We start from the raw sequence: 17,456 nt of genomic DNA on the forward strand, positions 1-17,456 counted from the left end.
ACCAACAGTGACAAGTTCTCCAGATTTCCTAGCAATTCCTCAAGATCTAACCATGGCGACAATGGTATACTCATTTCTGATACTTTAAGTCACAATCTGCCTTGGTTAAAAAAATCAATATATGTGCTCATAAACAAAAACATACACAGATTGAATTTATAATTTGGACATGGCAATATTTAGTTCTTTTTTTAAACAGACCCATGAATGACAGACACTGATACTGAGAACTTGTCACCAAGCTCATGAATTGACCCAACAGTCTTATCTTCTAACCACACCACTGCCTTCCCCAGAGACTTTAAGCCTACATGAGCAGACTGCTGTGATCATCCATGTAATGAGTCTGCACTTTCCCCTGGAGATTAGGAGCATATTTACATGTTGGAAGCTCCGTAATTACAGGTAGGAATGGACAGAACCCAGTTCCTCCTGATGCCCCCATGATGTCGGCTGATTTCTGTAGGGCTTACACAGGATATTTCTTTTTTTTTTTCTTTTTTTTTTTTTTTTTTTTTTTTGATTTTTCGAGACAGGGTTTCTCTGTGTAGCTTTGCGCCTTTTCCTGGAACTCACTTGGGAGTCCAGGCTGGCCTCGAACTCACAGAGATCCGCCTGCCTCTGCCTCCCGAGTGCTGGGATTAAAGGCGTGCGCCACCACCGCCCGGCCTTACATAGGATATTTCAAGCAGCATTTTAAATTCAACATAGGATTGCAAGGATTCTACCATATAATTAACCAAGGGGAATCATACTCACCTGATGGAGTCTGCATGATTATGTACTAGATTACTAGCTGATATTTAGAAGATTGACCCATCAGAAATGTGACAGAGGACAAAACTCATACCCAGGGCGGGAAGGATTGCTACCTTTTGAATAGGTGGATGCTTCTTACTGTAAATTTCCTGTGTGATGCCATGGCCTTCACCATTGTAACAGCTTGGGCACTTTCCCCAACCTTAGCAATGATTTCTTCATTTGTTGGATACAATAATTCCTATGTACCAATAGAAGGATGACTTCTACATACACTGTGTAATTCTGGTGAGAAAAACAAGTCACAGACTCAAATCTTTGTGCTGTGGATATCACTCTATATAAATAAAACACTGATGGCCAGTGACCAGGCAAGAAGTATAGGCGGGACAAAGAGAGAGGAGAAAAGGGGGAAACAGGAAGAAGGGGAGAGACACTGCAGCCACTGCCAGGAGAAGCAGCATGTGAAGATGCCGGTAAGCCACCAGCCATGTGGCAAGGTATAGATTTATAGAAATGGGTTAATTTAAGATAAAAGAACAATTAGCAAGAAGCCTGCCACGGCCATACAGTTTGTATGCAATATAAGTCTCTGTGTTTACTTGGTTGGGTCTGAGCGGCTGTGGGACTGGCGGGTGACAAAGATTTGTCCTGACTGTGGGCAAGGCTGGAAAACTCTAGCAACAAATGGCGCCCAACGGCTCGAGTTTCCACCTTAAACCTGAGAATATTTAATAACCAATTCTAAACAGAGCCAAAACCAGGTTCCTGCTTCTTGTCTCATATGGGCAGCTAGACCGCAAAACGCAGGTTTGAACACTGGCGGCAGTATGGCGGAAATGAGGCGTCTGCCAGCGGCACATTAAGCTGTGTGGTAGATTTAGTCTTTACTATTATTTAAAAAAAAAAAGGTTTCTGGGCTACACGCTGCTTTGATAAAAGCTTAGACCCACTATTTCTGAGACTTGATGACTCCCAGAGCTGGCGGAAAATGTACCACTGCCATGTTGGGAAGCTGAAGTGGGTAGAGCCAGCAGCCACAGTTTCAGTCTTAGAATGGTACAGTTTAAAGCAATAGGCTCAAGGCTCAAGGTAATATAAAAAATAAGCCATGTAACGATGGCTACCACACAGAGAATCTGGATTATGTTGTCTTTGATATTCGTAACTGAAGAAAAACATTTGATTGCAAAAGCTGTTGAGTTATGCCAAAATGTATATTTTAAAGGTACCTTGACTTCAAAATTTGGATTTAAGGATATGTTGCTTTGGAAAAGAGGTTCTGCTTTTGTTTCCACAGAAAGCCAGAGGCTGTGGATTTGTTCCAGATTAAGATACATCAAGTTTCACCAGCCAAGACCCCCTGAAAGGTCTCCGATGACACCATGGCCCAGATGATCCAACATCCAGAGCGGTTTCAAGGCAACTGGTTCAAACAATACAGCCTCACGGACTACCCCATAGGTCTAAAATTTTCTTTGCATCCCCATAAGATACAGCGCCCCCCTCCAGCAGGAAGTAGTAAGAGATGCTACGCCCAAATTCCCAAATATACCAAGCTGGCTTTAGAGGTGGAATTGGCTCACTCCCCCTCTAAACCCAGACATATTGCTTTAAAAAAAATGGTTAAGTGATTCTTGTGTCCCAAATCAGAAGAACCCTCTGGTGTGGGACAGAGAAAACCAATATTTTTATTTAAAACAGGTTGATTATAAATGTGATCTCTTTCTAAAAAAGAAAGGGGATATAATATAGATATATAGGAGGGTATACAGATGATAAGATAAAAGGATAGATTAATCAATCTACTTTTAAAGAACAACTTGTTTAAAATGTTTTACATTGGTATAGATTTTAGTTTATGTTTAAAATGTTTTGCGTTGGTATGGATTTTGGTTTGTTGATGCAAGCTTGGGGTTAATTTTGTTATACTGTATATATATATTTCTATTCTTGTTTGAGGTATTATGTTTATGTAACTCATTTAAAATTGTAATGGATAATTAAAAATAGATTAATAATTAGTCATCTATGATAATCATATTTGTAGCCATGTTAGTTAAGTCTTCTAGGTATACATAGATATATTTCAGATAGATAGGTAATCTTCAAACACTTCATAGACCTAGAGAATATGGCATTTAAATAACTTAGAATTCTGTTGACATGAGACACAATTGCACCTGGCTGCACCAATTGATCCTGAGAGAATGTTGGGCTTCTAAGACATTTCCATTTGGAAGTTTGTCTTTTTGGCACAAAATGGCCTACTGGGTAAAGAACTGCCCTTGCCTTGAAGGCTGACAGTACAAATGCAATGCTGTCCTTTCTGGACAAGCGGGACACAAGGAAAAGACCACTGTACTCTGCCAAGACAGGGTAAGATGGTCTCTCAGAATTCCTGCTTCTAAAAATGGTCTGTCAAATACTCTAGGCCTGTAGCCAATTTGAATGCACCAACAATGCTGAGAAATATTAGGTGACTGTCCAGGCTGCCAGCTGTCTTGGTCTACTCTTGCAAGATTCCTGAAAGTTGCTTACATCCATCTACCATTTCTCAGGTACCATTATGTTCCTTCTCAGGTCTTTGATGTGGTTGAAAACTAGATAGTTATAATTTCCTCAGTTATGATAAAAGATAAGTTAGATATAAAACCTTAAACTCACAAATATAAGATAGATAGGACATCTTTAATATTGTAACTGTAACTCTTGCTCGATAATTGTTTTGTTATATGTAATTTTACCATGTTAAAGTTAAAACCTTCCTTTTTAAAAAAAGAAGAAAAGGGGAAGTGCTGTGGATATCACTCTATATAAATAAAACACTGATGGCCAGTGACCAGGCAGGAAGTATAGGCGGGACAAAGAGAGAGGAGAAAAGGGGGAAACAGGAAGAAGGGGAGAGACACTGCAGCCACCGCCAGGAGAAGCAGCATGTGAAGATGCCGGTAAGCCACCAGCCATGTGGCAAGGTATAGATTTATAGAAATGGGTTAATTTAAGATAAAAGAACAATTAGCAAGAAGCCTGCCACGACCATACAGTTTGTATGCAATATAAGTCTCTGTGTTTATTTGGTTGGGTCTGAGCGGCTGTGGGACTGGCGGGTGACAAAGATTTGTCCTGACTGTGGGCAAGGCTGGAAAACTCTAGCAACATCTTTGTTCCACAGTCTGATAAACACTTAGAGGTCTGTTCTCTAAAATTATCTTTATGACAGGACAATTTGGCCAGACAAGGTGTTTATACAAAAAGATCACAAATGGGACATTCATAGATAGGCTAAAGGACAGAATTGCAGCATTTGTTGAATCAAAGCCCCTTTTGAGATAATAAGAACAGAGTGTCCTGAAAGTACCCTGCAGATAATAGGAAGCACAACTCAGCTCTCCCTGCTTCGACATCAGAAGGCTATTAACACTTTCACCTCAATTTGTTGATGCAAGATTTTAGCTTAGGAGATTAACTGCTTATGTTTTAGCCCTGAGATCTGTGTGATTAACAGACAGACGCCATTAACCAATTGACCAGCTCCAGGAAGAGCTATTTTTCTCACATGGTCACAGTGGGAATGAACGCCACAGATAGCCAGAGTGGCTGGAAGGCGCCAGGCTCCAGATTTGTACAAAATAGTTAAAGGTCCTCTCTTTGTCTAACTAACTGTAATTAACTTAGGGTAAAATATGTATTTTTCAGATCTGAAAGGTTCTTTATTGCCAGTTAATATTTGGCGAATATGCTGATGTGAATGAAATGCTGCATGCTCCCCCACCCCAATAGTTTTCACAGGCTGCCATGGTTACACTGATGCTGTTTCCTTAACACAGTTACATTCCTAGCATGCAGGGGGAGAAATGGTGTTTGCTGAGCCTTGCCTTTTTTGTATTTTATTGATCACAGACTTTTAGCTTATGTATTTAGTCACACTTAAGAATGTATAAGAGTACCCGAGTTCCCTTTTCCCTTCTCAGATTTCTCTATTGATTTAGTCTCTCCTCTCCAGCAGAACAGTGGAGACGTGACTGGAACTGCACAGGTGTGAGTTTTTCCATCAGATTAGAACTATCCTAGTTCCCTCCACTTCACTGTGGCTTCTGACCTGAACCCTGGAGGTGCTCTTAGAGAGCTGGACTCCAAGGCCACCGTTACTCACTGTGGGACATTCCTAGTAAGATGCCATCTGGACTAGTCACACACATCGGATTTGTTGTTGGATGGGTTGTCTGCTAGATTAACATTAGTAGTCACTGTTCAACAAAGGGACATCTCACAGATTTTATTCTAAGGGGATTTCCCTAATGGCACATTCCATCCTGGTTATGGTTCAGTAATTTATCCAAAATCAAGTGCTCTACAGGAGCAGGCTGAACCCCATGTAGATGGGCTGTGGGAGAGGATGGCGTCTCAATGCAGGTCTGTGCTCTGTGAAGGGCTTGTACTGTAGACAGGGTATCATGAATGGGAAGGCTGTGAATATCAAGTCAAGGATTAACTGTAAAATTCTAGATTTTACAAACTTTCAATTCCACCATTAATATGAGCCAGCTCTTCAGATAAATGCTGTGAAATGAAAATGGAAGAGAAAATCATCTGTCTTATCAGGAATTATATTTAGAAACTATCTCTTTCAAATTTTTCCATACATGTTTTCTCTTGTTGAAAATAAAATTTTTTTCCGTACAATATATTCTGATTACAGTCTCCCCTTCCTCCTGGATCCTCCCACCTCCCCTCACATCCTGAGACACACCCTTTTTGTCTCTCATCAGGAAATATACAGCCATGTAAGGATTAATAACATAAGAATGTAAGAAAAATAAAAAAATGAACAAATTGCAACAGGACAAAACAACCAAATAAGCTAAAGAAAAAGCCCAAGAAACACGTAGCGATGCAGACACACATGCATTCACACACTTGGGAATCCCATGAAAACCCAAAAGTGGAGGCCATAGTATATACACAAAGAACCTGTATGATGAATCAAATAAACAAACAAAACAGTGCCCTGATTCAACATTATAAGCCAAAGAACCACCAAAGTTGCCCATGAGTTGACTTTGTGTTGGCCATTTACTGTGTGACATGGGACTATACTTGAGAGTGGTCTTTTTTCCCATGAGACTCCCTCTGAGAAAACTAATTTTTCATTTGCAAGTGGCTATTAAAATTTCCACATGCTCAAAACATCTCTAAAATATTGAATCAGTTGTGGTAGAAGAATATGCTCACATTATCATTAACATAGGAACATTTGTGTATTTGATGTCAATTTAAAACTGCTCATTCTTTGAGTCTTAGAGGCAGATTGACCAGGAAACTTCTGAATATAGTAACAATAAATTTTATAACCAAAGGAGCCAGGTCAGGAGCTGAGAATCCACATTCCAAGCACATAGGAAGGACATTGCCCAGAGCACACAGTGAGCCATGCCCGAGCTCCAGAAGATGGGCTGAGCTCTGAGTTTAATGCACAGTGGTCAGAACTAGAATTATCTAATTGAACAGAGAATCAGAAGATACAATGATGTAATATAGTAATGTAAAAAAAGAATTTGATTAAAAATTCAATTATCACTTCTTAGCCTTTTCTTTGCAGTCCTCAAGAGGGGTTTGGGCAACTCGGAGTGATTACCTATGACTGATCCTGGCCCCAGTTCCTCTTGGGTCCCTCTGAATTACTAACACTGTTCCAATTGAGAGTCTGTTCTGACCTCAGTATGAGGGAAAAGACTATTCAAGGTTCCTGAGCTTCCCCAGAACTGATCCTGGTGACCACAGAGAACCACTTTTGCCCCCATAGATACTTTCTGCATTTTGTTCAGGTACTACTAGGTGACATATTTGGTTTAAGAATGTTGGTCAAATCCGGATTCATTATTTTTAGAGACATGATCAATTCCTAGAGTCTATAATTGTAAAGAGGATCCCCTAGAAAAGCATCAGATGGAGAGGGTGCCCAGATAACACAGAAAAATATCATTTATGTCTGAACCTTCATCTAAACTGACATGGGCTCTGGCTGTGCTGAGAGCCCCCTGCTGGTCATGGGTACCTGGTAGGGAAGTTTTTGTCTGGGCTCACACTGAAGACTCCTCACTGTGCCTTGCACAGTAATAAGTGGCTGTGTCCTCAGTTTTAAGATTGTTCATTTGCAGGTAGACCATGCTTTGGGAATCAACTCTGGAGATGGTGAATCTGCCTTTTACCGAATCAGCATAGAAAGTTGCATAATTATAACTTTTATGGTCTATAGCAGCAACCCATTCAAGACCCTTCCCTGGAGCCTGGCGCACCCAGGACATTGCATAGTTACTGAAGGTGAATCCAGAGGCTGCACAGGAGAGTTTCAATGACCCTTTAGGCTGCGCCAATCCTCCACCAGACTCAACCAGCTGCACCTCACAATGGACACCTGCAAACACAGAGGATCCTGATCAAGAAACTGTCGCACGTGTCCACTGTCTCTCACACTCTTGTTCACTCACTCAGTATCCCTTTTTTCCATAAAATACCTTTTAAAAGAACAACAAAGAAAACCCAGTGCAGCCCAAATCCCATGTTGAATGTTCTGTTTCCAGTGCTGATCACCAAATGGTAAAGCAGGGCTAGAATTCTCTGCCTGAACTGCAGGGTCAGGGCAGGGCTGGTTTTCATGGGCAGAGGAAGGCCATATTTGCATATACTCCTGCATACCTTATGGTCTGATGTGGGAGCCTTTGGGGCAGCAGTTAATGGTGCAAATGTCTGAGAGAAAATGAAGTAGTGAGGATCATGATTTCATTAAATATTATTCATTATGTGTCTGTAATAAAAGTTCCATAACCATAGTTATTTTTGTGCTTTTTTCACATGCACTCTTTACTACTTATCTTACCAAATATTAGACAATAATTTCATAAAGGTTTAAAAAAATAAAAATTACAATTTGATGAGAGGAATTACTGTAAAGGCCAATGAATAGTGAAGTATACATTAAATTACAGTAACAAAACTGGGCTGGGGACAGAGTGGGGGCAAAGTTTGATGTGCACAAGAACACAGGTTTTATCCTCATTATAGAATACATGCATACATATTGATATATAAAATCTTGGCAGAGGAATCTCAAATGGTGGGGAAGCACCTTAAATATGTTCAACATTCTTAGCCATTAAAATGACTCTGAGATTCCATCTTACACCTACCTGTCAGCATGGTTAAGATCAAAAATACAAGTAACAGCTCATGCTGTTGAGGATGTGGAGCAAAGGGAACACTCTTCCACTGCTGGTGAGAGTGAAAAACATGTACAGCCACTTCAGAAATCAATATGGCAGTTTCTCAGAAAATTGGAAAACAATCTACCTCAAGACCCAGCTCTACACTCCTGGGCATATACACAAAGGATACTCCACCCTACTACAAGAACACTTTCACAACTATGGTCATAGCTGATTTATTTATATCAGCCAGAAACTAGAAACAAACTAGATGTCCCTCAACCAAAGAATTGTTAAAGAAATTGTGGTACATATACACAATGGAGTATTGCTCGGCTATTAAAAACAATGACATCATGAAATTTCCAGGTAAAAGGATGGAACTTGAAAAATCATTCTGAGTGAGGTAACCCAGACCTAGAAAGACAATCATGGTATTTACACACTCATGAGTAAATATGATCTGCAAAAGATAACCACGCTACAATCTACAGACTCATAGCTGCTAAGGGGAGCTAAAGGGGGATCATATGGATCTCCATGGGAAGGGGAAATAAAATAGTCATCATGGTGGAGGTGGGCTTAAGTGGGACATGAACGGGATGTATCAAGCGTGGGAAGGATGGAGGGAGAGAGTACTGGGAGAAACAACTGGAATTGATGGGGCATCTCGGGGATAAGCTAGAAACCTAGCACAATGGAAATACCCAGAAGTCTATGAAGCTGACCCCTAGCTGAAACTCCTAACAATGAGGGATGGAGAGCTTGAACTGACAATCTCCTGTAACCAGGTAAGATTTTAAGTGAAAGGAATGAGTCATCAACACATCCACAAAACCTTCCACCTACAATTTGTCCTGTCTATAAGACATGCTAGGGTATGGATGGCAGAGCAATTGTGGGAGGATAGAAAAATGATTGGTCCAGCCTGAGACCCCATGTCAGAAGAGGGAGCCCAACCTTGACACTGCTTAGAGGGCCAGGACACAGAGGGTGGATAGCCTGAAGCCTAGAATAGAACCAAACGGGACTGGCAAAAAAACAAAAACAAAAACAAAAAAAAACAAATTATTTCTAATGGTATTATGCTATACTCATAGATTGATTCCTAGCCCAAATGTCCTCAGAGAGAATTCTTCCAGCAGCTGATGGAAACAGATGAAGAGACACGCAGTCAATCATTAGGCAAATTTGGCGATACTTCAGAAGCGGGGGAGGGAGAATTATAGGCGCCCGAGGGATCAAGGCCACCATTAAAAAAACCACAGAATCAACTAACCTGGCATCATAGATGCTCAGAGAGACTTAACAGACAACCAGAGAGCCAGCATCGGACTTACCTAGACCCTATGCATAATTTACAGTTGTGTATGTAGCTTGGTCTTCTTGTGGAAATCCTAAACTTAGGAGCAAGGGCTGTCTCTGACTCTTTTGCTGGCTTTTGGGATCATTTTCCTCATACTAACTTGCCTCATCAACTTGATATGCCATGTTTTGTTGATATCTATGGGAGAGGCCTGCTCTCCTCTAAATAGAAATGGAGGAGTGAATGGGAAACAAAGGGAGATGGGGGTAGGGATTGGGGGGAGAGGAACAAGGGGAGACAGCAGTCGGTTTGTTTATATATATATATATATATATATATATATATATATATATATATATATATATATGCCATATTGAAATGAGTCATGAAAGGTAAATAAACATATATCTGTAAATGATATAGAATCCATATGGCATAAAAAATCAAAGTAGAGATACTGGGAGTGAACAACGTGGACTATGGAGTAAGGGAAACATAAATTATAATGCTATTTCTATAACAAAAAGTCTGGAAATAATGAACAGTTCATAGTTTCCTAGTTTTGTATTTGATACTTTCTTTTGTTGATGGAACAATTTTGTGTTCAAATTTTGGTGTGCTTTTATGGATCTGCTGTTACAGTACTGTTATCAAGAATAACAAATTTAAGAAAATTGTAGAAAAAATTAGTGAGATGTAGATAAACTTGTCATTTCGTTATTAGTATATTCTCAGTGGTTGTTCTGATTGTGCTCTACAGTTATGTGAGATATGTTCTTTCAGAAAGCTGTGTCAAAAGCGCATGGATTAGATTTGTATTTTCTATTGACGTGTGTGTCTTTGGACAGAAGCACCTGCATGTATGGACAGTGCTGCCCACAGAGGTTATGAATTATTAATGGAACACCACTGTGCTGGGCACATGATAACTCCCTATGAGGTCATGGTCAGAGAGGCCCAACAGGTGCTGAGAATAGTGTGAGGCATCTAACTTCATAGATAGTTCTTATTCATGAGAAAGAATTTTAAAACTGAATGGATATTAAGAGACAGAAAGGGTGGATGACTCTAAGGAAGCAGTGTCTTCTAGACACAACAGGATTGATGGATGCACGTATGAACTCACAGAGACTGAGCATGCAGAGGACCTGAACCAAGTCAAGCCGGATGAGGTACCAGTGTTAACAGAGGGACATGGACACAGGCTCTCACCCCCAATGATAAAGCTTCTACAATTGACACTTGCTTGCAAAGAGAAACTATTGTTCACCAATGGAGTCTCCTTGGGCATATTGTGTCCACTTAAGAGTAGACACACGTCCAGCAAAAATTATCATGTAGATAGTCAACAAAAATTATCTCTGTGGTACTTTTTCCCCTGAGGCCAATCTGTTTTCTTTTTTCTTTTTTTACTTTTTTATTAGTATTAAGAGATTTTTCTATTCAGTTTCCATATCAACCACAGATTCCCCTCACCTCCCTCCTCCTGCCCCCCAGGCTTCCCCTTAAACCCACACCCCCATTCCCACCCCCTCCAAGGCAAGGTTTCCCTTGGGGAATCAGCAGAGCCTGGTACATTCAGTTGAGGCAGGTCCAAGGCCCTCCTCCCTGCACCAAGGCTGCAAAAAGTGTCCCACTGTAGACACTGGGCTCCAAAAAGCTGGCTCATGCATCAGAGACGGGTTGGATCCCACTGCCTGTCTGGAGACCCCGTAAACAGTTCAAGCTAAACAATGATCTCGCCTATCCAGTACCATGGGGGCTCCTCAGCTATTGGATCACAGTTCTTGCATTTCCCCTAGTTTGTCTGGCTGTCTCTGTACATTTTCCCACTATGATCTCTCTCCTCTTTCTCATAGATTGGACTCCTGGAGCTCTGCCTGGCTCCCAGCTGTGGATCTCTGCATCTGCTTTCATCAGTCCTAGGACGAGGGCTCTATGATGACAGTTAGGGTATTCAGTCATCTGATCACCAGAGTAGGCAATTTAAGCACCCTCTCGACTATTGTCAGTAGTCTAAGGTGGGGTCATCCTTGTGGATTCCTGGGAACTTCCCAAGCACTCTTTCTCCCTATTCCCATGATGTCTTCACTTATCAGGGTATCTCTTTCCTTTCTCTCCCACTCTGTCCCTGTTCCCTTCCATTACCCTCCCTCACCCCCAGTTTGCTCATGTAGATCTCATCGATGTCTCCTTCGCTGGGTGATCCCTGTGTCCTTCCTAGGGTCCTCCCTGCTAGCTCGCCTCCCTAGAGCTGTGGGTTGCAGTCTGTGGTACTTTTGTAGATATTTTACTCAGATCACATTGTCCGTGCATTTTCTTTATGTCTTACTGCTCTTTTGCCAATACATCATGGTTTCACAGCGGTGTGTTTTTATCAGTTTTGTGGGCATGTGTTTCTTTTTTTCTTCTTTTCTAATGTCTTTTATTTTAATCTTCTTTGTTTGCCTATTTGTTTAATTTCTACAAAGAGAAAGAAACAGTGTGGTGTTGGGTGGATAGGGAGGTAGGAAGGATCTAGAAGGAGTTGGAGAAAGGCAATCCATGATCAGAATACATTGTGTGAATTTTCTTTATGAGAATTATAAAAATGTATTAAAATAAACAAAAATAAACAAACCTGTGAAGAGTTTAACAAAAAAAAATCTGTACTGTGTCTGAACATGGAAACATCACACTTCAATCAAAACAGGTGTAGGTCAGCTAATAGACTTTAAAAAAAGAAATAATACAGGATACAGAGTCCCCTCCACACCCTGCCTCTTCTCTCCTCTGGGGATTCTTGGCTCCATTGTGCCCCCTGCTGGTCAGGAGCTCCCCTGCAGGTTGGTTTGTCATGGCTTACCTGAAGCTGCACTGTCTGTCTTGAGCAGTAGTAACATATCCCTGCAACTCCAGTGCTCACAAAGCTCAGCTGCAGTGGTAAATGGCTTTGTTTACTGAGACATGCTGACTGCATGTTTCAGAGACTGTTTTTATGCTGTGCTATTATTGCGACCAATGTCCCTGCCAAAGCCAGGGTCCTCCCAGATGTCAGTTGCATCCAGTTCTAGCAGTTCCCATTGTAATTACATGACAAAGGAATAAAAGGGTCTTTTCTGCCTTCATCAGGCTATACCTGGGGCAGAGCACCTGAAATCAGAGAATCAAAAAGTCTTCTGCTCAGTTGTAGCCCCCTGAATCCACGTTTGAATTCCTGGTGCACTCAGATACAGGAGTCAACAGAAAGAGGAGGCACTTCCTTGGTACTCACAGATAAATTAACAATTCTAAAAAATATATTACATTGAAAAGGAAGTAGAAATCAAGCAAATTTACACTGTAAATCAAACTATTCCCTGTATTCCAGTTGAGGGAGTAGAGGACATCAGGATATCACATTGACAAGGATCTTCATGGATGGAGGTATATGTCGTTAGACAGCTTTTTCTCTGTCTACCTTTTCAAGTTCAAGGTGCTCTTATTCTTAGACAGGGAATATGTTAGTAAAGCTTTTCAGAAACTGAATGTTTTCACTCCTGTAGGATGGATTTGGAAGGTGTTCCCAGGAATGAGGGAAGCTAATAGAACTATGTACAATTTTGTTTGCATGTCAGTATAAATATCTGAATTGTAGCTACACATATTAAAACAAAAATATATGCTGCAGAGAGTCAGTGTACTCCTTTTTATTTTGTTCTAACGTCAAGATCATGACTCAGATGCACCTAATGTTGCAGGAGAGAAGCAGCTGGAACTAGTCAGTTGTGTGGCTTCTCTTCTATCACTGGACAGAATCAATATAATATTCTGTGAACTATGAATCCACAGGAAAACACCCTCAAAGCAACACATGTTTCTCTTTACAGATGAAAACTTAACCCCAAAATGCAAGGCAGTGGATGGGCTTCTCTTGGCCATTCAGCTTCACTATTGTGCTGGGTAATATCTATAAACCTGCATTTCATAGTCCAGTATGGTGGGATGTTGACGGCTCTCATGGTGATAATAGAGGAGTACTTGCCTGATTGAGCAGTATGGATTCACAGAGATATCCTCTTCTCATAAGGGATCTCACTCACAAAATTCTGAACTCTGTGAGATTTGTGGAGAGATGATGTGAGCAGCTTCTCCTAAGCTCTAATGTGAATATCAATATGGAGCAGGCTTGTGATTTTGAGTAAGTCTTCAGGTTACTCTTCCCTGTCCTTTCAGCCCCAAGGCAGCTTCCTGCTCCTTCACCTCAGATGTGGACAGTAACATTGTGTCTTACACAGTAATAGATGGCAGAGTCCTCAGATTTCAGGATGATGAGCTCCATGTAAAATGTGTTGGACATTATGTCTGCACCAGTGTGGCTCAAACTTCTGTCCATAGTTTGTTCTGTCGATGCTTAGGAATATCCATTCAATCCATTCAAGCCCATGTCCATACTTCTGCAACACAAAATGGGGAAGCTATCTGAGTGAAAAATCCTTATAAGACACCTTTAATGTACTTCCAGATCTCCTCAGTTCAGCTACAGACTGCTGAAGCTAAACCTGGGAGTGGGCACTTGTGGAGAGGATGACACCGTCACTTCAGCCTCTGGCTTCTCACCAAGCCTGATTATAGGAATGCACTTACCTGTAACTGCTGTAACCAGGTAGAGTATGATACAACTCCAGTCCATGCTAAGAACCTGTGTTCTCAGGGCCAATGGACAATAGAATATTAATGTGGTGCTGTGTGTATGAGGACATCAGTGTTTTTACAAACACAACCTTTGTAATTTGCATATGAATAAGAAAGGGTATTCCTAAGATCAAAACAGGAATCTGTTTGAGACAGACTAGGTAAAGGTTTTCTCTGTTCGTCAGTGGGATGCTGAGTTCCAAGTCCTAAACCTATCTGGGAAAAACGCATTCTCAGTTCCATACTGGCACCTGTACAGACAGAGCTCTCCCATCTCACTGCTTGTTAATGTGACCACAAGTCAATGGTTCATGGGCCCTATGATCCTCCTCAGAATCAAACCTAACAGTGATGCTGAAAAGGTGCATTGACCATCCTGCTCCAATCAGACACTAGCACAGAACTTTGGAGACTGCTGTTGTCCATTCCATTCCAGTGATCAGCAGGACTATGGACACCCTTGTGGTATGAACTGGTGGTTCATGACCTGGTTTCCTATCTACTGCCAATAGGATTCCAGTTTGGCTCATATATTCCAGTTTGAACTCATATATCAATTTTATTAAACAAAGAAGCTCTCAAGTATTGTAGCACATAGATCTCACATTTCAAGTACACCACAGTCTCTGAATGTAATGATGTTGGTGATAAAATCCGCAGAGGAATCCCCTCAGGGCACATTTTTCTTAGCTTCTGCTACTATTTACTTCTTAGGGATTAGAGATATACGTGCAGCCTGGTGATTCTGAGAATCCACTAATAGAAGTTTGTCGATGGGCTCACACAGTGCTAAACTGTGGCTCTCCTGTCTGTCTTGATTGTGTATGGTGATGTTGAGTAGACATTTCAAGGATGAATGGTGATCTGTGCCTCAGATGATTTCCAGATCTCCATGAAACCCCATCTTTTCTTTAGGTGTTGTTGGACCTAGCTGTATCAGAGACCACTGATGTGGAAGCAAGTTGATAGACAGCACAACTGATTGACAGTGTCTACAAGCACTCTACCAGGCAAAAATCCAAGCACACTGTAGAGCAGAGGTGACACCAGGTATCCAAAGGACTGTGACAGTTGACGCTGTATCAGTATAGATTCATGTTCTGTAAATGCTTGAGACTGTAGGGCAGGTTACTGAGCCTGGGAATGAAGTAAATAAGGGAAATAATGTATGATCTCAGAACCTACTTTGATTAACATGTACATGCATTGATTTGATTAATGATTTTTATGAAAAGTAATTAATAATACTCTTGACCAAATTACAGGAGTTATACTTATGTGGCAGTGCATTTTGATACATGTCTTACATTCTAAGAGACTGGAACTTCTTCAGAACCACACAGCCTGAGTTAACTATATACATATATACATTATATATATAATGTCATATAACATTAAAGACTATGATATGAAAGGAAATTTCTTTGCCCATTTATTTAGACTTTACCGGTCAAATTCGTATTTATTTTATTTTATTTTATTTTATTTTATTTTATTTTATTTTATTTTATTTTATTTTATTAAAGGCTTCCCAAACAAAGTTCACAGATAGAAGACAGAGACTTTTTTATCATAATGCATAACCACAGTTTACAACCTTTTCTTGTTTTATTAAGGAAGAAACATATCAACAGAGGTGGTCACTGGTAAAGAGATTGTCAAGGTATGATGTCCTAAGTCATCATCACTTTATCACAATTGTAATTTGGAAAAGTTGGCAAAGACCTTGTAGGACTGCATAAAGTGACAGACAAAGGGACTCAGAATGATTATTCTGAGTAAGTCTCCAGGCTGATCTTCTCTGTCATCTCAGTCCCAGGGCAGCTTCCTGCTCCTCAGGGTTTCTGACACACTCAGGATGTGGTTGCAACACTGTGTCTGATACAGTAATAGATGGCAGAGTACTCAGATGTCAGGCTGCTGAGCTCCATGTAGGCTGTGCTGGAGGATTTATCTACAGTCAGTGTGGCCTTGCTCTGGAACTTCTGACTGTAGTTAGTACCACCACTTCCAGGAACAATCTGTCCAATTCACTCCAGGCCCTTTCCAGGCCTCTGCTTCACCCAGTGCATATAGGAGTAGATAAAGTTGTAGCCAGAAGCCTTGCAGGACAACTTCACTGAGGCCCCAGGTGTCCCCAGCTCTGCTCCAGACTGCTGCAGCTGAACCTGGGAGTGGACACCTGTGGGGAGAAACATAGAGTGAATGTCATGTCACCTCAGTCCCTGTTCCCTCTTCATGTTTGAAACAAGAAAGCCCCTTACTTGTAGTGACTGACATAAGGAAGAGAATGTCCAGATCTATCCATTGGTGAGGACCTGTGTCTTCTGTATCTGTGGAGAGGACACTAATCATGCGTTGTTCTGAGGTGTGACTTCCTTGTATTTACCACCACAGACTCAAGTAATTTGCATATTTATGAGCAGGGTACTTCTTAGATAAGGACCTAGACTAGCTGCAGAAGGAGGTAGAGGACACTTGTGTCAGGTAACAGGATGGTAAGGTCCAAGTCCTAACCTATTGAGTAAATACATTCTATACCCCTTCCTTCAGCACCATGAAGAAGCTGTTGTTGCAACAGCAGGGCCTAAGCTCTCAACAGATTTCTGCTTGAGGCAATTGCTCCACTATGTGACAAATTGTCAGATTGATTTACAGGTGGTAATGTGTTAATGATAGTGGTGAGAGGAAATTTCAAAATCTGCTAAATTTTGAGAATTTACAATTTCCTTTCAGATATATACAACTAATATTTGTCATTCCAGAAGGTTGTGTCCAAAAACTCAGTGAAATGAAACAAAGGAAGCATACCTCAGAAATATTTGTATATGTTTATTGCAGCATTATCTAAAATAATTTCTGGAAATAAACATCACACTGTAGGCAGATGGTTGCATCAAGAAGACATGGTTTACATGCAACACAACAGGAATATTTCATCTGAAAAGATAAGGAACTTGTATCACCTTTAGGAAAATCAATGTAACTGGGGATAACTGTATTAATTAAGATTAACCCTGGCCGGGCGGTGGTGGCACACGCCTTTAATCCCAGCACTCGGGAGGCAGAGCCAGGCAGATCTCTGTGAGTTCGAGGCCAGCCTGGGCTACCAAGTGAGTCCCAGGAAAGGCGCAAAGCTACACAGAGAAACCCTGTCTCGAAAAATCAAAAAAAAAAAAAAAAGATTAACCCTGAAACACAGACTTTATATGAGATTCTAAGTAGTTTTTAGATGTTGAATAGGTGCACAGTAGTGTGTATGCAAATACATAACAACATATAAATGAAATTGTCTAGCAGAATACAGGAAAAACAGGAATGTCAAGAAAAGGAAGGGTAGAAGTTATGGGGGAAATATGCACATGTATGATATACAATGAAAATCTGAAACACATATAAAATTGTTATTTTCACTATTCAAATTAAATTTGCTTGTTCTTTGAAATGTTCATTTATGTATGAAATACATTACGATCTCATGAATCCCCAACTATGTCCCTCTGACTCCTTGAGACCTTCCGATAAGTCTCTCT

General features: G+C 40.8%; 1 gene segment (V, D, J or C); it reads right to left on the bottom strand.

Moving 5' to 3' along the window:
• Window positions 1-6,842: 6,842 nt before the first annotated feature.
• On the bottom strand, window positions 6,843-7,376 carry LOC114686636. The segment is given in 2 exon segments: window positions 6,843-7,177; window positions 7,278-7,376. Coding segments are annotated over 2 exon segments (381 nt in total).
• Between the last annotated feature and the right edge of the window lie 10,080 nt (window positions 7,377-17,456).

Source organism: Peromyscus leucopus, chromosome 14 (genome assembly GCF_004664715.2).
Source record: "Peromyscus leucopus breed LL Stock chromosome 14, UCI_PerLeu_2.1, whole genome shotgun sequence".
NCBI classification, from domain to species: Eukaryota; Metazoa; Chordata; class Mammalia; order Rodentia; family Cricetidae; genus Peromyscus; species Peromyscus leucopus.